Source organism: Myodes glareolus, chromosome 1 (genome assembly GCF_982192425.1).
Source record: "Myodes glareolus chromosome 1, mMyoGla1.1, whole genome shotgun sequence".
NCBI classification, from domain to species: domain Eukaryota; kingdom Metazoa; phylum Chordata; class Mammalia; order Rodentia; family Cricetidae; genus Myodes; species Myodes glareolus.
The window spans coordinates 13,844,874-13,868,987 of record NC_142026.1 but is presented as its reverse complement, the minus strand read 5'-3'; the positions used below and the strand labels follow the sequence as shown (position 1 = coordinate 13,868,987).

At 40.4% G+C, this 24,114-nt stretch overlaps 1 protein-coding gene across 1 annotated transcript in view; it reads left to right on the top strand.

Moving 5' to 3' along the window:
• Positions 1 to 24,114, top strand: part of Abca12 (ATP binding cassette subfamily A member 12) — a 162,279-nt gene that overhangs the window by 88,971 nt on the left and 49,194 nt on the right. The window contains exons 12-23 of the mRNA XM_048459324.3: positions 1,742 to 1,998; positions 2,088 to 2,200; positions 3,604 to 3,725; positions 7,134 to 7,307; positions 8,926 to 9,090; positions 9,398 to 9,608; positions 10,841 to 10,980; positions 12,889 to 13,008; positions 15,704 to 15,794; positions 18,669 to 18,848; positions 19,396 to 19,711; positions 21,044 to 21,158. Of these exons, the coding sequence (XP_048315281.3) occupies positions 1,742 to 1,998; positions 2,088 to 2,200; positions 3,604 to 3,725; positions 7,134 to 7,307; positions 8,926 to 9,090; positions 9,398 to 9,608; positions 10,841 to 10,980; positions 12,889 to 13,008; positions 15,704 to 15,794; positions 18,669 to 18,848; positions 19,396 to 19,711; positions 21,044 to 21,158 (2,004 nt within the window). The remainder of the gene's footprint in view (positions 1 to 1,741; positions 1,999 to 2,087; positions 2,201 to 3,603; positions 3,726 to 7,133; positions 7,308 to 8,925; positions 9,091 to 9,397; positions 9,609 to 10,840; positions 10,981 to 12,888; positions 13,009 to 15,703; positions 15,795 to 18,668; positions 18,849 to 19,395; positions 19,712 to 21,043; positions 21,159 to 24,114) is intronic.

Sequence of the window (24,114 nt, the reverse complement as noted above, 5' to 3'; positions counted from 1 at the left end):
GGCACTGACTTTATTTGCTTCTTAAAAACGAATAGCTCTGGGCTAGCTTTGGCACACAGCTGAACTGGAGTTCCCACAGGCGAACTCTTTTCTCCCTCGGGATGTGTTAACTGGGAGCAAATCCTGAGGACACATGGAGCGTAGTGAACGAAGTTCAGGAGTGTACTGGAGAGCTTAGGTCGTCAGAGCTCCTGGGTCTGTTATTCTTCTGGGTTCGGGAGTTGAAGTTCTTTTGGATATTCTCCATGAGACAAAGGTGCTTAGTTTTTCTAAATAGATCACAAGGCAGAAGACAAGGGGAATAGCAAGTCAGAAATCTGAAAACCAGGTCTGTTGCCATGGAGTTGCTAATGCATGCTACAGTTTAAAGACTAAAAAAAAAAAGTTGACTAAATTTTAAAATTCAATTTTAATTGTCACAGACACCATACCATAATATTCAGACCATAGCTGTTATCAGCTGTAGGGTACAGTTAGGTTCATGGCATCCGCATTGTTCAGTAACCAGTCTCCAGGATCCCTTTCATCATGTAAAATCGAAAACTTTTCTATTAACCAAACCCCCACTTCTCCCTCCTCCAAGCTCTGCACGTTCACAGTCTTTCTTTGACTTCCCATGTTTATGAACCTCCTCTAGGTTGCTCATGTATTGGAATCACACGGTCTTTGCAAGTGGCTGATTCCACTTAGCATAGCATTCTCAAGGTTCGTCCATGTTGCAACAGTATACCCTTCCCTATTGATGTGTGTGTGTCCGTAGACATTGCTTGACTTTTATGTGTATTCTGGTCATCCATTCGTCCCTTGAGTTGTTCCTACTTCTTGGCTATTATAAGTAGGGTTCTGTGCACATCAGTATATGAATACTCCATCTATGTATTATTCTCTGTTCTCTGAAGCGTAGACCAAGAATTGGAACGTAGGCTCACATGCTTGTTTTATTTTTGAGTTGTGAGGAAGAACAATACTGTTTTCCACACAAGTTGCAGCATCCCACACTCCTGCCAGCATTACACCAGGCTTGCAATGCCTGGACACCCTCACCACACTTGTTATTTTCTGGTTCTGGTTTGTTGTAGCTATCATAGCCGCCATGATGGAAGAAAGGGCTTTTCAAAGTTCAAATCTGCCTTCTTTCTGTCCTTACACATGATATAAAATGCAAATTAAATATAAAATTTGTTGAAGGGATTGTGATTTAAAATACATCTATAAAATTACTTTTTCTTCTAAAGTTTAAAGATTTATTTTGGTTTTTATTTATTTATCTATCTTTGGGGAGGGAGGGCACATGCCTGCGTGGGTTATGTATCTTGTGCCTGCCAAAGCCCATAGAGGGTCTGATATCCCGGAGCAGGAGTTTGCTGGACACCTGGCTCCTTACACAGGTACTTGGCTATGAACTGCAGCCTTGAGTATTTTGCAGGAAGATCTCTAAACTACTGAGTCATCTCATTATTCCTCTTAATTTTTAAAACTGTATTTGGAAAACCTGCAGATCTCTACCATTGAGAAAAGCAAGTTTAGTCGGTTCCAAGGTTTTCACAAAATTCTTAGGAAAGAACAATTCACACAAGCAGCAGAAGGCAGCGCTTCCTTATAGTGCAGAGCCCAGCCCGGACTAACCAATGCATAGGCAGAAAGAGCCTTTGCAAATCAAATTTGGTTACTTAGTGCCAATTGCTAAATAGGCAGAATAAACATGACTAATTATTTTCTCTCCTTTCCCCTTTCTGGAAAGCTGTCTCAGCTTCGAAACTTGACAGAACTCCTCTGTGAACCAGAAACGTTCAGTGCCATAGAGAGATCCTGCCAGCTCTCTAACATCAGCTTCGGCAGGCTGTGTAAAGACCACACCTTGCACGTGCAGCTCCTTGAAGCAGCGGAGCTGGGCGCTGATATTGCTACTGGCTTTCTGTACCACGACAACATAGTGTCCGTGAAGCTGAGGGATTTGCTTACTGGAGATCCCAGCAAAATTAACCTAAATATGGACTGGTAAGTTTTCCCATCCTCTTCTTCCTTGGTGAAATCCTGTCTCCAAACCCGTCATGCCGACTTGAATTTATTCTTCTGTCTTATCCCAGGCTCTTGGAACAGGTGTTGCAAATGAATTACTTGGAAAATATCACACAGCTAATACCAACTGTAGAGGCCATGCTGCATGTCAACACCAGTGCTGAATCTTCTGAGCAACCAGGTGTTTCCCCGCTGGATTCTAAAGGCTTATTAGGATGCGTGCGCTCGCCGGGCCTCAGTTTAAGAAAGGCTCTTTCAGACTTTCCAACCAAACCTGCTCTTCTCTCTGCCCTGACAATAGGAAATCTGAAGCTTTCAAATTTGGCTGCTTGTCTAAAACAGACACAGTGAACTAGCAGGGACTGGAATCTGAAACAGCGTTATAGCAAAAAGATTTCCAAGATTTAGCAAGTTACAACATTTACCTGTGGTTTTTAGATAGAGAAAAGTGTGTTAGAGTCGACTGTAGGAAGGAGGTGAAGCGTGTTTCCTCCTATAGAATAATCTGATTAAAAAAAAACCCTGAAAAGGATGCACAGATGTGTGCAGGAATCTCAATTGAGAGCTCTCTATTGGTATTCTGAGCGTGATACACCAGGCAATATGTTTCTTCTTTGCATAATACCTAAATACTAGAGAGAAAGACATTCTGAATTTTAGACAACAGTCAGGCACAAAATTGGAAAGGCATTAAGCCTAAAAATGAAGAAAGTGTGTTGTATGAGGGTCACTTAGTATTGAAAACAATCAGAGCTGGAGATATGGCTCAGAGGTTAAACATGCAATGCTCTCGCAGAGGGACTGGGTTCAGTTCCCAGCGCCTACATGGCATTTCATGAACATTTATAACTTAATTCCCAGAGTATCTGACACTCTTCTGAACTGTCTGGCCACTACATGGTACACAGACATCCATGCAGGCAAAATACCTATGCACATAAAATAAAAATAAGTCAAATAAAACAATAAAAACAAAAACAAAAGGTGTTTCCAGAGGTTATAATCTTCAAAAAAAATATTGTTTACCATGTCGTAATAGGTTCAACTGTGAAATAATTTTAATTGCCATCCTAAAAGAGCTTGAAATTGCACATTCAGTTTACAAGTATAGACCATTTATGAACTATCACATCCTGGGCAAAATTAAAGGCAAATGTCTTGTAGTCTATTTATCAAATTTATTCCCAAATTGACATATCATATGACCCTAGGCTAACATGCATTTTGAAATGATGTGATGGTGAATCACATGGAGACATACTTATTTAGTGGATTATGTGATCAAAATCTGTGATGAAACCCTATTTTCTTTGGATCAACCTTGGGCTGCTGACATCGCAGGGAAATTTATAACCTTAGAGCAATCTGTTGACTCAAGTTAACAGCATCATAATCAGAGCAAGTCTAAATCAGACAAAGATAGATCTCAACGATGCCAAGCTTGCCAAAACTAAGAGACAACATCTGCTTCCGGCAAGCCATGCACGTCCAGTATGCTTTGGCCTAGAAGCTACGTTACTGCACCTAAAAAGAGTGACATCACAACCGGGGTGTGAACTGTGAGTGTGTATGTTTGCCTTCCAGGTCAGTTAATAGAAATGTTTAGAAACATTGAAGAGCTGAAGGAAGAACTGAGAGCAATAGGGATGTCCAACGCGAGTATTGACAAGCTGCTGGCCATTCCCATCCCAGACAACAGAGCTGAGGTAAGGGTTCGTTTGGATGTAGGGGCAGTTGGGAGAGGCTGCCGTAGCAAAGTGCTTATATACAAGGCATCAGGAAGTTGCATGGGAATCGGATCAAGTTTCCATACAAATGCTAAAAGAAGTCTAAATCTTAAGTGAAGTTTGAAGAGGTATCCTGCTTGTGTGTGTGTGTGTGTGTGTGTGTGTGTGTGCACGTGTATGTGCATATGTGAGTGCACGTGTATGTGCCATATTGGTGACTGGACTGCCACCAAGCTACATTCCCAGCCTTAGGAGAGAAACTCTGAAGAAATGTCACTATGCTTCCCATTCATTAATTTCTGTTTACCCTTTCTCTCGCTTTTCTTTTTTGTTCCCCACTTTTCCTTTTCTTCTCAGAAAGTTTTCTCAAACCAGCAGTAATTGTATCTACTGTTATAATAACATTGTCTCCTATCCTAAAGGACATCAAGGTGAAGCTTCAATTGCCAGGTTAGGAGGAAAGCCCAGAGACGTCTACTCTTTGTGGCAATAGCTAAAACAGGTTATTCACTTCTATTTGGCTAAAGCCCCCGGAAGAGGGCTAGCATATGTGATAGATGTCATCATTGGATTCACGGAAAAGTTTGTGGTTATAGCAAACTTTTTTTCCTTGCGAAAATAATAATGTTATTTTCTTCTTAGCAGATAATATAGTTTTTCACTCAAAATATCTTGTCTTTTATCCTGTTTCCAAGTCCATTGTTTGGAAGTGTCATGGAAATTTTCCAAAAGAGCCGCACAGCTTAAGGCCTCGTGTGACAGCGTGTGTCATTCTAAGCACAGCTCAATCACTGAGCACAGCTAGAGGCAGTTCATGGAAAGCTCCCTCTGGCAGACTTTAAAGCTGCTGCTGTCCTTGTGATTGGTTCCCTGTGCGAAACTTACAACTGCCTTGCTTTGCTTTCTTCCGTCTCTGCTAGCAGGCAGCACCCACTCTCCTGTCCCTTTGACCTCGCCTTTTGTTCGTTTGGTTTAAAGCCATCACTTTGCCACCAGGTACTTGGTTTTGGAAGCCACTTTTGTGAAGAAAGGAGGGCACACAGTCTGATGGCTATTTTTTAATTTGTGTATTTTACATATCAACCACAGTTTTCCCTCCCATTTCCTCTTCCCACCTCCTTTCTATCCCCCTCTTCTGCCTCCTTTCAGAAGGGTAAGGCCTCCCACCCAAGTTAACAAAGCAGGGTATATCAAGCTGAGGCAGAATCAAGCTCCTCCCCCTTGCATCAAGGCTGGACGGAGCATCCCACCATAGGGAATAGGTTCCAAAGAGCCAGCTCATGCATCAGGAACAGGCCCTGGTCCCCCTGCTAGGAGCCCCACAAAAGATCAAGCTGCACAACTGTCACCCAGCTGCAGAGGCCTAGGTCGGGTTAATGCAGGCTCCCTAGCTGTCGGTCCAGAGTCTGTGAATTCCCACAAGCTCGGGTCAGCTGTCTCTGTAGGTTTCTCCATCCTGATCTCGAACCCCTTTGCTCATACAATCCCTCTTCCTTCTCCTCAACTGCACTCCAAGTTCAGTGTTTGACTATGGATCTCTACATCTGTTTCCATCAGTTACTGGATGAAGGCTCTATGTTAACAATTAGGGTAGTCACCAATATGATTACAGGGGAAGGCCAGTTCAGGCACCTTCTCCACTCTTGTGGAGAGGTCATCTTTGTCAGTTCCTGGGAGTTTCCCTGGCACCAGGCTTCTCCCTAACCCCATAGTAGTCCTCTGTATCGAGATACCTCTTTCATTACTCCCCACTCCGTCCTGCCTCCAACACAACCATCCTGATCCCTCATCTTCCCATCATCCCCTCCCCTCTCCTCAACCACCCATCAATCACAGTTTATCGAGGATGTCTTATCTATTTCCTCTTCCCAGGGACCCATGCATCCCTCTTAGGGTCCTCCATGCTACCTCGCTTCTCTGGGGCTGAGGACTGTAGCCTGGGTATCATATGCTTTACATCTAATATCCACTTATTTTTGGTTGTGAGCCTAGCCTTTAACAGCTGAGCCATCCCTCCAGGCCTAGTATCCACTTTGAGTGAGTACATACTGTGTTTATCTTTTTGGGTATGAGTTACCTCACTGAGGATAAGTTTTCTAGTTTCATCCATTTGCCTGCAAATTTCATGATGCCATCATTTCCCCCTCCCCATGATTAATACTCCATGGTGTAGATGTACCGCATTCTCTTTATCCATATTTTCTTTATTCTTCGGTTGAGGGGCATCTAGGTTATTTCCAGGTTCTGGCTATTATGCATAATGTTGCTGTGAACATAGATGAGCAAGTGTTCTTGTGGTATGAGTGTGCATCCTTTGGGAATGTGCCCAGCTTTTAAGAGAGGAGAAGATGTTCTGCGACTGCCATTGTCATGGGCTTTCTTCTTGGTTTCAACCTTCCCATTGAGCCGCCTTCCCCTTGCACACTTCCGTGGATGTGCATTACTCTCTAGGAAGAGCAGTTCACATAAGCTTGTGATTCTGGACTATCACTTCCTCCCCCTCTTTGCTCTTCATCTCTTCTTTGCTCTGTAGCATCTTAAAGCTGTAGAGGGTGTGGTGTAAGACTATAACTTTCAGTGATCATCCAAAAATGAACTGTACCTCAAATTAAGGAAGGGTAAAACAAACATGAGACTTAAAGTAGTCGTCCCCGCCCAGACGGGCTCCCCTTTCTACTGTTACTTTCTACTTCTTTTGGTATCCTTTCTTCTATTACTTTATACCTGGTTGTTCAAGAAAAATTCTGGTTTTCTTCTTGAATCCCCACTTGCTTGTCTTCCCCATCACACTTCAAAATTTTGCTTTCCAGTGAGCATAGGTTCCCTGTAGTTTTATTAATAGTTATTGTTGCCTTATGCTATTGGGGAGATGTGTCAGTGGTTAAGCCCTTCTGCACAAAGTTGAGAACTGGAGTTCAAATCCCCAGCAGAAGGCCCTAAATGCATGTATCCTGCTTGTAATTCCAGCATCAGAAGATGGAAACTGGGGAGTCTCAAAGCAAGCTGGGTGGCCAGTAACTGTATTTATCAATGAGGACTGATTTTGATTGACAGACCTTGCCTTATTGAATAAGAGGGAAGAGTAATGGAGGATTGTTTCTGACATTCTTGGACCCCTACATACATGGACACCCATGTGCAACACTCACTCTCACATATGTGTGCCCATATATGTACAAAGATACATGCACAGAGACAAGCATACCACACACAACCATGAAAATAGATAAAGGGGAAATATCGTGATAGAGGCTTTGAAAGAGTAATTTTGTTCCTGGGGACAACTTGTCGTATTTTGAAACAGAGCAAGCAGAAAACTCCCTTAAGGTGAACAGAAGATACCCAAACGATTCACAGCTAAAACAGTTTTCTTCCTCTGACTCATAGATAATTTCTCGTGTGTTCTGGCTGCATTCATGTGATGCGAATGTCACCAACCCCAAACTGGAAGACGCCATGAAGGAATTCTGCAAGCTGCCTCTTCCCGAGAGATCACACCAGTCCTACCTCATCGGACTCACGCTTCTACACTACTTGGACATCTACAATTTCACATACAAGGCAAGTTGCCAGATGCTTCCCAATACCAAGGAAAAGGACTCATCTGTACAGCTTCTGGAATTCTCACATTATTTTAGAGCCATCTAAGACAAAGAAACTAATGTCCCAGATTTATCAATTCCTAGTTTTTATATCTAAGAACAAAGATAAGATTAATATATGACTACCATTATTTAAAATATAAACTCTCTTATCATTTCTCACAGTGAATAAGCATTAATTTAGTGCAATGAAAATAAAGAGGAGGGATTGGAGAGATGGCTCAGTGGTTAGGAACAACAGCTGCTCTTTCAGGGGCCCTGGGTTCAATTCCCACCCTCTACATGGCAGTGCATGATCATCTGTGGTTCCAGTCCTGCAGGCTCTGATGCCTTCTGCCTTCTGCAGGCACTGTACACTGGTGCATAGATGTCCATGCAGGCAAATATTTATACACATAAAAATTAAATTAAAAAGTAAAGATAAAAAAAGGCTAAAAGTTTTTTTTGAAAAAATATTGTTTAAAAAAAACCTTGCAAATTAAACACACTGAAAGGAATTTTCAAAATGTAAAAAAATATGTAGGATTCTTTGGGGTGTTTCCAAAATGAGAATGTTTGCATTCTTTGTCAATTTTGTAAGAAAGGGCCATTATTTATGGTCATTTTGGCGTGGAGCAAAGTGAACAGAGCTCCACGGCCGTGAGCAGGTGCTCTGACAGGTTACTCCATGCATAACCAACAGAAAAGGACAAACTAGATGATTAAACACTTTGTATAGCAAGTCTACACCTGGGTCAAAATCATGAACGTATTCTTAAAAGAAGAGAAACTTGCTTTTCCCACACTCTTAAAAATTCGAAACTCCAGACGCTGTGGGGATAAAGATGCTTTGGGTTAGTTACAGATAACCCTATTTAGAACCCTCTCATCTTCTCACCCTTGTCCTTGCTCTTGCCCCCAAAGAACTCCAGCGTCCCATCCCAGCACCCACCAAGCAGCAAAGCGACCTTTGAGAACACATCCCATTATGCCACTACTCGACTTATAACCTTCCAGTGGTTTGCATTTTTTCCCTAGGAAAACCCCAGTCCAATACCAGGGCCTCACTATCTGCACATATGCCCCGCCTGGAATCACCATTTCCTTAGCTGACTTTACACCCATGTGGTAGTGTGGTATCACCCCAAGGCACAGTTCACAGGAAGAGCTGAAGAGCTGGCTGTCCAACCTGATCTCCAATTATTCCTTTGCCTTTTGCATCAATTGACTCAATTACACAGTAACTGGTCTGTGTATCTGGTTTCTCTCACATAGCATAATATTTTCGAGTTTTGTTCATGGCATAGCACGTATTAGCATTTCCTTTTTAAATATGCCCATATTATATTGCATTTAAGGATAAATTCTGTTAAGAAAAGCCTATAAACGTCCATGTACCAGCTTTTCTCTGACTCCCCTTTGCTTTGGTAAATATCTAGAAGCGGAATGGCTGGTATAGAAAATCTCCATTTACCTGTTCAGTAGACTCTCAGAAATGTTTTTCAAAGAGGCCATTTCTGTTTTATAATCTTGCCAACCATCCATGAGGTTCTAGTACCTTCCATATCAATCATTTACTTTCATTCTTTTCCCATCAGGTGTTTTTCCCAAGGAAAGATCAGAAGCCAGTGGAAAGGATGATGGAGCTTTTCATAAAGCTGAAAAAGATCCTCAATCAGTTGGCTTCTGGCGCGCATCCCCTGCTAGACAGAATGAGATCCCTGAAACAAATGCATCTGTCCAGGAGTGTTCCATTAACACAGGTAGGAGAGTCACTCGGTAATGTTCTTCCTGAGAAATTCTTCCTGTTATGCTGACTTTTATTTAAGATTGGGTACAATAAATTCAGCTACCAACCTAGCAGAGACAGAAACTTACCAGAGGAAAACTCCCGCTTTGGCCGTGTTTGGCGTGGAAAGCAGTGAGGCTTATCCTTCTGTATCTAGGTTTGCCATTCATGCTTAAAGGAATTATGGAAACATATAGCCTTCCTGCTTTTTCTTTCGGTGTTGTCTTCCAGCGCACAAGTGGCTCAGGTAACATTAATAACTCTTGGACATTGTCTCCCAGGCCATGGACAGAAGCACCCGAATGAACACGCCAGCAGGATCTTTCAGTACCATCTCCCAAGCTCTCTGTTCCCAAGGGATTACCACAGAGTATTTAACCGCCATGCTGCCTGCTTCCCAGAAGCCAAAAGGCAACCACACCAAAGATTTTCTAACTTATAAATTAACTAAAGAAGAGATTGCTGCAAAATACGGAATTCCCTTAAATGCGAGTGAGTGTACCTTACAAGTATGATAATTATTCTTAATGACAAGAGCATTGCCTGTTCTGTCGCCACGTCTGATGGCAAATGGAGTATTAATTTTATCTCAGAATAAAAATAGAAAACACTTATGCAGTACTTGCTCCGTGCCCTGCCTTTTAACTCCTGCCATCACCATAGCGGCCCCGTGAGGTAATGTCTACACGGTTGCATCTTAATGACGGCAATAGAGGTGTAAAGATACTGAATAACCTGCCCAAGGTCACTGAACTTGGCGGTCTCAGAGCTGTCGGGCTCTCAACATGACAGAGTGTACAGTCATCGATCACTTTAACATTAGACATGTGCTCTGAGAAATGTGTCGTTAGGTGGCTTGGTCATCGTGGGATCATAGAGAAACTAGACAAGCCAGCCGGCACATCAGCAGGTGGTGCTCTGGTGTAGGACTTCATCGTCCATGCTGCCCATCACTGATCACATTGTTGTTAACCTACACCGCTCTGCAGTTAGCATCTGGGGGTCATAACTAGGAACTCTTGCCGGTAGAACATGCAAAAGCTTGTTTTAAATGCTCTCAGGTCAATATTTTTCACGAACTTTCTAGCATTAGACATTTATATGGCATATGGTAGAGTTGTGTGTGTGCAGCCGAGCGTAACTGTTTATCGCATATCAAAACCATTTACTTGATCTATAAACTTTGAGGTGCAAAATGTGATCTTAGGAGCTCTTCCAGCTGATATATGGATGTTTAGTATAGCAATTGGGTTGACTCATTCATTCATCTTTTTATTCATTCACCAAAAAGCTGTGAATAACTCTCACGTATCTGGGACCATCCCAGGAGTAGGGTTTTGTGTATTTTTGGAAAATTAAGTGCCGGCAAAATGGATCTGTTAGAAGCAAATCTGAAATATAATTTGAAATCTTTGTATTTCTCCTTGGCAAAATGCCACCATTTATTCTGGGCTTGCTTATTAGCTTGTACTTTTCCCACCTTAAAAAAAACACAATTTTTACTCTGCTTTCAACACCAGATGCCTCATATCTGTTATTGCTGTATGAAGTTCGAAGACATAAATTTTAGGCTATATAGTCTGAACTAATTCTCTATTAATAAATAGATATGGAATGTACCTAGACGTGATTTTTTGTTTCCTTCTAAATCTTAAAGATTGATGCATAACAATTGTGCCTATTAATTGGCTGATATAGTATTTCATTTTGCTTTTAATTTCCAGCACCATTTTGCTTCTCCCTTTACAAAGACATCATCAACATGCCTGCTGGACCTGTAATTTGGGCATTCTTGAAACCAATGTTGTTGGGAAAGATTTTATATGCACCATATAACCCAGCTACAAAGGCCATTATGGAAAAGGTTTGGCTTTCAAACTCAATGTTTCTATGTGGTGTTCTGTTTCTGTTCTAGAATAGCCAACTTCTAAATTTATTTTAGGGAATTCTGACTTATGTCTTCTCTACCATCATCATTGCCCTTGGTGTTTGAAAACTTTTGATAATTCTTTACTTTGGCCCTAGGTAGTTGTGAATGGGGTAGGGTATAAGTTATGCCAAGTGGGAGCTTCTGGTGAAATCAACCATCTTGATCCTTGGGAATGAAATTAGGTACAGCTACACCCCAGACTTTTTAGTGTATCTAAGAAAACCAAAAAGTTTTCAATTAATGTCAAATGTTCAAAGTATATATAAAAATCATACTAAAAATGTGTCATTGTTTAACTCATTCAAATAAAAATTAGTTCTTAAAGTATAGATTATTGACTTCATAATTGGTTGTATGTTTTAATATTTTAAAATATATCAAAGATACACGTTGAGATAAACAATATCATCAGGACCCATACTTAGCATTTTACCGTAATTACTTCTCCTCACTTTTAAGTTGGCTTTAAGGGTGGACATGGTGTTCTTGGCTGAGATGCAAAGGGCCCTGGGTTCAAGGCACAGCACTGAAAAGAAAAGAAAATCTCAGTAAGCTTGGCTTGAAGACAGGCATGTAGAACCCCCGTGTCTTAGAGGCTGAGACAGGAGGCTTTGGAGGTTGAGGTTCCCCCCCCCTCAAAAAAAAAGCTTCAAATATTTGAATTATGCATCTATTCTTCTAAAAGCTAAAGAGTGAAAGTGAGAAGGAAATCTGCCTTAGCGTTGCCTGGTCATTAAATTACAGGTGGTGGAAGTCTGACATTACGTTTGAGACTACGTAAAATGAAGAGAAAGTTACTACTGGGTGTTGTTGCTTTGAATGTTTGTGACTTAATACTTTACTCATCTTATGGTCGTATACACCCCAGATTTTGTGTAAATGATGTCACTCTCACTGGTCAAGCATGGATCCCCCTCACCCTTTTAATGCTTTTAAAATTCTAGTCTCCACTCTTTCATGTGGTAAAAAGTCCTTCAACTCAATAGAGCTAGCTAAATTCTTTCCTTTTTACAGATGTTAATGAAATGTTTTAATGGCATGAAATGCATTTATTTTATTCTCATATTCTCATATCTCATAATCAAATGCTTCTGAAAAGATTCATTTTATTTCTGGTGTATGGTTTTGGGTTTGTGCTAAGATAAACACTTGGCCAAAAAAACACATGTGCATACCTTTTGTAAAATTGGTATTTTATTTCAGTCAGGTTAGTGTCTAGAATTGGAGGGTTTAAGGATATTTTGTTGCTCTGTTTTTATTTGTCTTATTGAAATAGGGTCTTACTATGTAGCTCATGCTGTCTTCGAGAGTTCAGAATCCTCCTGCCTCAGCCTCCCACATGCTAAGATTGTAGACATGTACTAACATGCTTAGCTGAGCTTCATTTGGATAGTTCTTGTCAGATTGGCTTCCTAAAAGGCTGTTCCCAGGAACAAGAAACAAGAGCGTCTCTTACTTTGCCTTCTAACTTAGAAAATTTAATTGAATAAGAAAATCCTTCCTATGTCTGTGAACTCACTTTAGTAGTGATCTGAAGTTTAACATTGGTAGAAAAGAAAATTTGTAAGGACTCTGGGGAGGCTTTTGTTTTTATTATAAATTCATGTTGGACATCAAGCAAGCCCTAAAATTTCCAGAAATTTTATAAATAATCTTGATCTTTGTAAGATATATCTCTCGAAACTCGAACACATAGGAAAGTTCTGACAATGGCTTTTCTTTCTTTTTTTGGAACAAACTTTACCTTTTAATGCTATTTTTATATACCAAAAGTTGTGTATTGTATTGAAATACATGAAAGATACTAATTGACCAGATCTTTTTTGTTTCTTTATTTTTAAGTCCAATGTAACTCTGAGGCAGTTGGCGGAATTAAGAGAAAAATCTCAGGAGTGGATGGATAAGTCACCAATCTTCATGAATTCCTTCCACCTGCTAAACCAGACCATTCCAATGCTCCAGGTACTAGATCTCTCTGCCGTACACCTCCCCGGGAAATACAGTTCTCTGATATTTTAATCACCTTTATCATGTGAAGATTGTAACTTAGCATCCATTGTCAATAGATTAGGATAGTCTTCCTCCAGAGATTGCGTCAGAAACAGAATAGCAGATTTCTCACTCACGTTTGTAGCCCCTCCCTTCCTTCTAGATCTTCCTGTCTCTCAACTACCTGAGAGGTGAGAACTCTTACACACCGATGTAACCATAACTAGCGCTACAATCACTTACTTAATGACTTTAAGTATGGCCTGGATATGCTCGAGCTATCTCTCCTTTACATCATTCTGTGGCACTAATTGGTTTTAGAATATCTGGAGTATTAATGTTCTAGAAGGCATTCAACATCAGGGGTTCTTTAGTCGATGCGTGGGGCATAAATTGTGCCCAGGTGCTGACATAATGAATCAAAAAGCACACCTAGAAAAAAATGTTCTAATAAATTGGCCCCTTCTAAATTTAGTCTTCACTCAGCCACTCGTGATGATGATGCCAGTGTAGTTACAGGTTTGACGGTGCAACTCTGCGCACATCAGTTTGAAAAGTATGATTTGTGATGCCTGTAAAAAAGATGCAGGCTTTTCTGAAAATACTTATAGCAGTTTAGGGAAGTGGTCCAATCACAAGCAGAACTTTTGACAACTAAAGAGCAAGCAGCAGAGCTAACCTGTTATCAGCTGAAGAAAAGAATGTCAGGAATGATAGTAATGGTGGTACTCAGGAGAAAGTGGTTTGCATTGAAAAGAGATGACCCCCATAAAACTGACGAAGCCCAAGAATATATATACTTTCCCTCCAGAGACAGTGTGACAGTGTCTGGGACATAATATTTGTGTGTGTGTGTGTGTGTGTGTACACACATTTGGTTATATATATTTCTAAAATATTCTTGGGCTGCAATGTATATAATATATAACACTTATATATACTATGAATTATCCACATGTTATATATTGTATATATAATGCATTGTATACATGCATTATATATATATGTAGTATATACAATACATGTTAACACACATACTATATATATGTGTGTGTATGTATGTATATATATATATATATATATATATATATATATATATATTACCTGTTTTTATCACCATGTAAATAAATTAAAGCCAGGATGACTGATTTGTTTCATTTAAGTATTCAGGAAAATTGTACCTAGAAGCCGCTTTCTTCAGTTTTTTTTTTTTTGACTAACAGTGAGTGCATACATAGTTACACATGTATAGATATTCACACATGTATAGTGTGAATTAGAAAATAAATATAAAAACCATCAATATGTTTAAAAAGTATAAAATGAAGGGTATTTTCCATCAAACATGTTCCCCACAATGCACTGTTTAATTTAACTATTCCAAGCTAAAGAATACTCATTTGTAGTAGATCTTTTCTAGTGAGTCTCATATAACAAAGTTTCTTGAATAGAATTTTATTACCCTATGTACTCTCCTAAATGGAAGATCGCTCTTTTCGCCTAAAAACTTGTTATCTATGGAGAGGGAAAAAAGTAGTCCACACAAATTATTTTATTAGGGAAATTTTTTTGTTCGCTAAAGTGCTGAATTACCAAAGGACGTATGTTGTACATAATAGTTCCAAAGTGCTGAATTTATCTGAACCACAGTGGCCATCTTCACAGAGACTGTCAGATAACTGAAGCATCTTTACTCCAGAAAAGGATAAATTGCTACTCTCAATTCTTGAGGAAAAACTAAGTTTTGTAAATTCACAGGGAGTTTGGCTTTTGAAGCATTAACAGATGACCGCGCAGTGTGGTATAGTGCTTGCTCCACAGTGCTGAGGCTCTGGGCTCTGGGTTCAATCGCTGGGGAGTACACACACACACACACACACACACACACACACACACACACACACCTGGAGATACAGGGAAAGTGGTAAGAATGATATTCTCTTTGAGGTGTGTTAAAAGTCTGCATAGTAGTTCCTAGCTCACTGTAAAAGAGCTACTGATGATGTCGGGGTAGAAGCTATGTCTCTTAGATTGGAAAAGAACAATAGAAGCTTTAATATTTTAAATAAAGTATTATTTTAAGCTATGAGCGTTTCAGTGGAGTGGAGGCTGGTTTTACTGATCTTTTCCATGACCGTATAGTCGTTCTTGTTCAATCCAGAGCAGGACTGTAATAGTGGACGCTGACTTCTCTGCTGAGTCGTTTGTCCTCAACTTTAGAAAGACAAGGAAGGAGGCACCTCACAGCTGGGGATGAGTAGCTAGAATACCAACCAGTTGTGAGTTCAAATGTCATGCAGACTTCGCAAATGTCAGCAGTTGCTTTTATTTATCTCAGGAGAATGAAATACACCCTTGAACCACATTATTTATAGCGTATGCTTAAAAGGAAGTAATTTATTAGCGCCGAGAGAAATTCTGTCAAACGGAATATAATTCTCTGATGTTAAAAATAATTTTGGTTCCCTCTGGGAACTTTTAGAAATCTGAGCAATTTATGTGGAAGACAGATGCTCATTCTTTCGAATCATTGTGCATGAGCCCACAAGCAGGTACCTTAACAACGCCCGGTGGTGGCCGCTTCCCTGTTCCAAGGTTGTGTGTAGAGCGGCAATGATGAAACATGGTTTCTTCTCATATTGAAACTGGCTCTTATTATTAATTTTAGAATACTCTAAGGAACCCCTTTGTGCAAGTTTTTGTAAAGTTCTCCGTGGGGCTCGATGCTGTTGAACTCCTGAAGCAGATAGACGACCTTGGTGAGTCCCGTCGCACGGCAGAATTTCATTCACTGCACATCTGACTGGGGGAAGAGGCCTAGTGCCCTGTGCCCGTGAGAGAACTTCCCTCTTCTTCTGCATTTAGTTGTTTATTGGTTGCTGGAAGAAAAGTTGGACCCTAGACGTGTCTACCGTGTTTGCTGTTAATTAGGAGTAGTGGTATTGTGAGCAACTCTTATCTTCGTTCATTTCAATGATTTTGCAGCAAGATACATGGTGTGAATGCACATTTTACTTTCATCCTGGGAAGGCAGAAGTAAGGTAGCACGTTTGACTTTTTTCCCTTTCCTTGATAACTCAATGAGAAGTCAGTCCTCACAAGTGTGGGAAGGTGAGACTGTTTCTGGCAGCATTTAACATTTGATCTCCGCCGGCCTCAGCATCGCCAGGATGTAACTGGAAAAGGCTATAGAGTTAAGAAAGGCAAATGGGGAGACTCCAAAGAAAATAAGCCTAAAGAAGTATTCAAGGTTGGATCTTCCTCTCAGGGTCATTTAAAAGGAAGAAGCTGCAGAGAATCAAAGGCAGCTGTCTGAACTTATATATTCCCTCTGCCAAGTCCCCACCTTCAACCTAAAGATGCAAGACATCTAATTCAGGCTGTGTCTGATTCTCTGTTGCTATGCAACCACAAGGATGAAGATGGGATTGAGAGCATTAGAATTTGGCAGCAGCAGAGCAAATGCCCTCTTCCTCCCCAGCACCTCTGGGACACAAGTGACTTAGGTAGCAAGCCGGTAGGGAAGAATGATGTCTATATTTGCAGGTAGCCATATGATGTATAATTGCATGCATTTGATGATAGCCAAGCTAGTTTGGTTACAGAGAGGTATTAGGGGATTTGTTTTCCAAAAGTAAATGGTAAGTCACCATTTGGTAAAAATATCAGGGATAAACTATAAAGTTCTTAAATAAAATTAATCATCCCTAACTTTTAAAATAGGAAAGGAAGCTTAGAATTTAAAATCAGATTAAAGTAAGTACAGCAGTAAGCATAATACATTTGAAGGCCTGAGTTTGATGCTCAAAGCTGATTGCAAATATGCATACGCATGTACACACACATACACACACACACACACACACACACACACACACACACACATATATGTTTGTCAATGAGACTTGTATATAATTATATAGGTAAGATACAGTTAGACCTGGGAGCTGTTACTGCCTCTCCAAAGCACTTCCTTGAGTCCATGTAACCAACAGATCTAGAGACTTCTCTTTTGTTATGTTGACTCCCAGTATCCTCTGGAGGCCACAGTGTTCAACAGCATCTCCATCAAGTAAAGGCTTTTACTTTGAAATGTATTGAGAAATGTATTTAGGCGTTGCCCTCTGTGAGGAACGAGAACTTATTTTGGGTAAGGTAAGGAACCTGTTTAGAAAGGATTTGTGACAGTTGCAGCTCAGACTTCATGATGAGCAAATTAATAAAATCTTAATTGGTCAAATGATTTGTTAACTCGTGATTTCATATTTACCCTTGGTCTCTGCTGCTTTCCTCACAAGGAATCCTCCAACTGAAGAATAATTAAACCCTCTTTCTTCTGGAGTAATTACTTAAAATTAAATCTTGATTTATTTTTTTGTCTGGGTTAATTTAGACACAAATAGAGATGAGTCACATAAGACTTCATTGTTTGTTTACGGTGGTGGTATCAGGAATCCAATCCCAGACTTTGTGCATGCAAGGCAAGTGCTGTACCACTGAACTGTGCCCCCAAATTGTCTGTTGACAATATATGAAAGTGGCAAGTATCTAATATAGACCACCATCTTTCTGAGATGTTTCAATATTGCGGCTTTTATTTTGTTTTATTTAACTATGTGGGTATATGCATGCCTCTGTGAGGGTACTAGTGCAGGTACCCGTGTTGTCTAAAGATAGTCACACCTCCTAGAGCTGGAGTTGCAGGTGGCCGTGGGCTACAGAATGTGGGTCCTGGAAACTGAACTCTGGTTTGCAAGCGCTTTTAACTGCTGAGTCATCTCTCTGGCCCTTCTGTTGTCCAGCTTATACTCTCCATAGACTTTTTTCATTTAAAATTCTTAAACATTTTTTTGTCATAAGGAATCATTTTTTTGTTTAGTTTATTTAAAACAGTGATAGTTAGCTCATAGCTTATTTCCTACATGATATATTTACTTTTTCTGTGTGTGTAGTATATGCGTATAACATGTTCGTGTGTGTACATACATATGGAGATAAAAAATAACTCTCTCTCCATGCTTTCCATCCTTTTTTCTGAGACAGGGTCTCTCACTGAACATGGAGCTTGTCAGTTCAGCTAGACTCCTGGCCAGCAGACCTCAGGGTGTTATCTGTTTCTGCCTCTAGCCCAACTCCTGCCAGTGCAGGCACTACCATGCCTGACTGTTACATGGGTGCTGAGCATTCAAACTCATTGTTCCTCTTCTTGCCTGCTAAGTACTTCCTTAGCCTGCTGGAGCCGCTCCCCAGCCACCATCTGTATACTTCTTAAGGATGTGTTCATCCCTAGTCCTTTGTTATTTAAATTGTAGTAGAATATTCTTTTGCATTATCTTGCATCTCTTTGAGCCTGGTTGACTGTCTTTGTAACTAGCTTAACATTCTCCTCAAGGAATTTCTGCAGAACTGGCAACATTTTCTTCAGCATAGAATGCTAGCTATTTTCAAAGAAAATTCTGCAGCGCTACCTGACTGTTACAATTTAGTTTAATGGGTACCGTTTGCAATAGGTAAATAAATAAATGCCCTCAATGTTTTGTTACTACTTCTGGAATAAAGATAATAATATCTCTCTCTCTCTCTCTCTCTCTCTCTCTCTCTCTCTCTCTCTCTCTCTCTCCTTGCTTCTTTAGATGTTCTCAGGCTGAAACTGGAGAACAACATTGACATCATTGACCAGCTTAACACGCTGTCTTCCTTGACAGTGAACATTTCCTCCTGTGTGCTGTATGACCGCATCCAGGCAGCAGACACTGTGGAGGAAATGGAGACGGTGGCTGAAAAACTCTACAAAAGCAACGAGCTCTTCGGCAGTAAGTGTTGTCCCGCCGGATTAGAGAGTCTGTCTGTACTATAACGGGCGACATTCTTTTCTAACCTCTTTCATCCAGAACTCAAAAGAGCGTAGCCTGAGGACTGGTGTCCTTTCTGATGTCAGTATAAACAAGAACCCTTCATTTAGTCAATCCACTACATTGTCAAAGTACAAGAAACCTTCAACAAATATCTTATCTCACTGCAGAAAAGTTAAGAATGGAAAGCATTGCATTTAAGGGTGAAGTTTAGCCTAGCCTCATTGTCAGTCAAGGTTATCTATTTTAGAGGTTTTTTTTTTTTGGCATTTAAGTAAATGGTTTACAGTGATATATTTAATCTGTCACTTCCTTTGGGACTATATTCTTAACTCCAGCTTTGAACCCTTGAGACTGACACCTCTTAGGAACCATCCTCCTAAAACAAGAGCCTGAATCCTCCGTCCTGTTACTAACTCAGTAACAGGCTCCCGAAGTGTGCCCTCCGACCAGCGAGCGATGCTGCCCACAGAGTAACTTTGTGCTGTTGTTGCTGGTTTATTTTTAGGTGTCATTTTTAAGCTTCCCTCTAACAGAAGCTCATCTAGAGGCTACGGCTCTGAACATGTCTCTCTTCCTCCTATCGTAAAATACACCATCCGCATGAGTCTGAAGACGGCACAGACCACGAGGAGCATCCGAACCAAGATCTGGGCCCCGGGGCCACACAATTCTCCATCGCACAACCAGATCTATGGCCGGGCTTTCATTTATTTGCAGGATAGTATTGAAAGAGCGATCATTGAATTGCAAACAGGAAGGAACTCCCAGGAAATTGCCGTCCAGGTTCAAGCGGTTCCCTATCCCTGCTTCATGAAAGATAAGTAAGTGAGGGGACCTGCATGCCTTGCTGGTGGTCAAACCCACTTTGGGGACTCCCTTATGCCTTGAAATATCAAACAGAAGGAAGACCTTTACTGAGCCTTTGCTGTATGTTTAGAGCCTATAACAGAGCATCCCTGGATGTTTCTTTAAGGGATTTTTTTTTTTGCATCCTTTGTGAGAATAAGATCAAAAGGCCTTGTATGTAAATCTAAACTCTCTGTTACACATGAAATTCTTTCCCATATGTCATTTCATTTGCTCCTCCTCTGTCCCTTGTTGTTTAAATGGAAGCAGTATCATTGCCCATAGTTTTCAGATAAAAATGATACCCGAGAGCCTGAGTCACGTGACTAACGTCTATGGTTGATCCTGCCCTGGGCCATCTGATGACGGTACCCACATTTTCTCAGTACTCGACCAGATCTAAAAACACATTTGGAAGAAACATTACAAGAGCACTGTTATTAACAAACAGGAGCCCTTACCTAATTCTACAGCCAGAAACTGTAACAAGAATGGACCTGGTCCAAGATGAAACTCATTTAACAAATGCTCTATTATAAACATCTGTCCCAGGAAACAAATTATATATTTCCTTTCCCCCTGAAAAGCATACTTCTCAGTAGCAGTACATTTCTGCACACTAACGTGATAGCACGTGCTAGTGACCTCATGGTCCATTAATAATTTGCATTTTTCTTGAGTGTCTAAGAATGGTCTTGGGACCTGTCTCTAAAGAAAGACTTTGGCCAGCCCGAGATGCAAAACAGATTAATGCGGAAGCTCACCCAGAAGGACTGCTTTTTGCCTCTCCTACTGAAAGGCAGTGATTGTCAGAACCATGGTCTCCTGGGTACCACCACCATCAGCATCTGGGAAGTTGTTCACAAGTACATTCCTGGTCTTTCCATTTATAATAAAGAGTAGGTTTCAGAATGGGACCATGACTCTGTTTTATAAGGTTGAAGAGTGTTTCTGCTATGCGGCCAATGTGAGGCCACACCAAATAAGATCTTTTAGGCATTGTAACTGGCAACTCAGGGATACATATAAGACTGATAGGCTTTCCAAGGTCCCTCGGCTTCAATTTATTGCTAAAAAGGGCATTTCTATACCATCTATGAAACATCTTCGAAAAATCCAAGTTCTTTGTATTTTAAATTAAATTTTCTAGATTTTGTGTTATTTAATTTGGGGAAATTTAGTTTAACAATATTTATGAACTTCCGTAAACATGTAATTTCCACACGCTCAAGTGTGGGCTTCTTGCACCTTGCAGCCTGCAGGGTGGCATTTATTTTGATGCCTGGATCCTCTGTTTTGCTCCACAGTTTCCTCACCAGTGTCTCCTACTCCCTTCCGATCGTACTCATGGTCGCCTGGGTTGTATTCATAGCTGCCTTTGTTAAAAAGCTTGTTTACGAGAAGGACCTTCGGCTCCATGAGGTATGTTGAGAATCCTCTCTTGGTGTGAACAGGTCCTAGTCATAGAACAGCTAATTACCGTGACTTTCATGCCTATTCAGAATCAGTCAGCATAGCCCACACATTGCAAATTAGAGAGAAAGAGAAACATTTTACAGATCACAAAGGCAGTCTTTGTTTTGTTTTCACAAAAAGTGACACAAAGGACATTTGATGGGTATTTCTGAGAAGACAAAATCAGAATCATATTGAATAAAATATGAATCTAATTATGATTCTCACAGTAATATTTTCCAGAGTAATTACCTATAGGATGTAGACTCTGACAAGGATTATCAATTTAGATACTGATGCTATCAAGGCAGAAGGATTGCTGACATGCTAAGCAAGCAAGCTCCTTTAGGTACTGATACAGCCGTGGATACTGGCCTGAAGTTTATTTTGCTTTTCTCAAACAAATTCCCTTTCCAGTACACTTTGTCTCCTGCAATTATCTTTCGGTTGCAATTTGCTCCATGTTTCACGAACTGATTTAAGCCTGGCTGTCTTCCAGACTGTACGTCATGGTTTCCAAGTAACAGTCTGAAAGTTTGAATTCACACTCCCAACCTTAATTGGGTTGCTTGGTCCTTTCTACCTTGTACGTCTCTGGTTCCCAATCCTCAAACGTAGGTCTTTAAAGATTAAAGGATGACTTTGAAGTAGACAACTATAGTAGACCCTGAGCTATTTTCTTCTTCAAAACAGACACCTGCCTCAGATATGTTACTCGTGATAGAAGCAACAAGCACAATTGTGCACGTGTGTCTATATGTACACTTGTGGGTTTATGTGCACACGTATGTATAGTTCACACTCATCACTTTGTTTTGTGTTAGAACATGATGCTGTTTGAATGCAGCTGTGTATGTCACCCAAAATATCAGAGCACAATGTGGTCCTTTTTTAGGAGAAGAGATGAAGGACATATTTTTAACAGCGAGCCATTTCTGTGTGCTAGCTCAATGTCTTCACGTAGTAGGCACCCACCTTCAGGGTTTAACCACCCGTCCATAGGGTCAGAGTTACATAGTGAAGAAATATACTGAGTTTGGATTCAGAGCTTGAGGCTTTGAGACTTTGGGTTCTGCTAGTTGTGTTTGCTTGAGCTTAGTCCCTAAACTCAGTATCTCTTTTTTTCTAGTCTTCACTTAGCACAGTTTTGTAGGACGGAGATGGCTCATAACAGAGAAGGCGATTGATTACCTGCATTATCTTTATCGAAAATATTAGCTCTCTTTTTTTAAAGCCTCTGAAATTAGGATGCATTTGACACAGTGTCAGGAGTTATTCAGCAGTAATTTTTCCTTTTTGTTGGCATGCAAATTAATGTCACGTCTTAAAAGCAATGCGCTCCTAAACTCAGAGGACTACAGTAGAGCTGTGGAGTGAGTTTGCAGGAGGTGTGCGTGAGTGGCGTGTCCCCAAGGACGCCAGCTTGGCCTCTCCACTGCCCTTGGTTCACAGCTATCTCCTTTTCAGAGGGAAGAAGGCTACGTGTGCCCAGGAAGAGGGAGGGACATGGGGAAGACTAGGAACCAAGTTAATCATTATCATGAGTGTCTTGACCTCCATCCAACCCTTTGCTAAATCATAGCTGCTTTCCTTCAGTGGTGCAGGCTGTTAGGACGTCTTCAGAATGATGATGGTCAATCTCTTTGGTTACCAGAACTTGAAATTGCTTTTTGATTCCATAATTTTATACTCACTTAAAACATAAAAAGTGCCCATAGCCTACTTCTTTTTCATTCAGATTAAAGCACAAAGGTTAAAAAATTTTACTTCTTGCTTTTTATAACTTGTTTTAATTGGGGCAAGAAAACCTATTTGACCGTGTCTCAATGAAGTTATTAATATTTGACCCTGTTGTAATATACAACTGAGAAATTTCTTTACCTTTGGAAGTGTATAAATATTAAAACCAATAAGCCTATTTTTGAAATTAAGCCTTAAAATGCTTTTAAAAATGCCCTTCACGAGTTTTGTTCTATGCTCTGTGCTTTTAACAATTAAAATATTACAACTCTAAAATGTTGATTTTTTTTTTATAACAGAAAAAAATCTTATTTTTAAATGTTTTATGAGCTAGTTGCAACTAGTTGATCTAAGACTCTATTGATGGGACTTTATATTCAGCTAGAGACAGAATTTTGGAATTTTCTGTAAGTTCAGACAGGCAACTGTAGATATCTATAGTTATTATCAAGAAGAACACAAGAGTCTTTAGTACCCTAGGGCTTCATATTAAATACCTTTTATATGCTTTCATAACACACACCATTCCTTGCTAGCAGGAGTTTGGAGCATACCTAATAATAACCACACCATCATTTTTAATCTAACAAAACTTTTAAAAAATTATTATAATTTTTTGTTAAGAAAATCAATTTTAAAAATTGAAATAAAAGTTGTCATTATTCCTAATAACTTAGCGTTTGGCCTACTGTTGAACTGGGTAACACTGCCGTCAAGCCAATATCTGAATATTTGTGGCTTCTCTTCCTGTATCAGTGTTTGCCTCTAAACAGAAGGCAACATGTTCCTCCTGCAAATTCTTCTGGAACCTTTTTTTTTAGCGATGGCTGTAAACTAGGCCAGCTTTGACCACTGTGTTCCAAGGCTTTTCCGGTTATCAGATATTGACGAATTGCTCTGGCAGGTTAGGGAGGCTTGGGACCAGTGCCTCTTTGATTACAAAGCTGGCACCTGACATCTGCCACTTTGAGGAGGAACCAATAGCATCAGGAAAGAGCAGCCAGTCATTCTCTGTGGGCTGTCTTCCTTCTGCGCACAACTTCGGTCTTCTTTGTCACCACAGAGTTGGCGCAGCTCACAATGATTTATAGATGACCTGTCCCTCAGAGCTCTTCCTTGTTACAAGGACAGCTGTCCTCACGGCGTAAAAGCCTGGACTTCTGCACCGAACTTTCATGTTCGA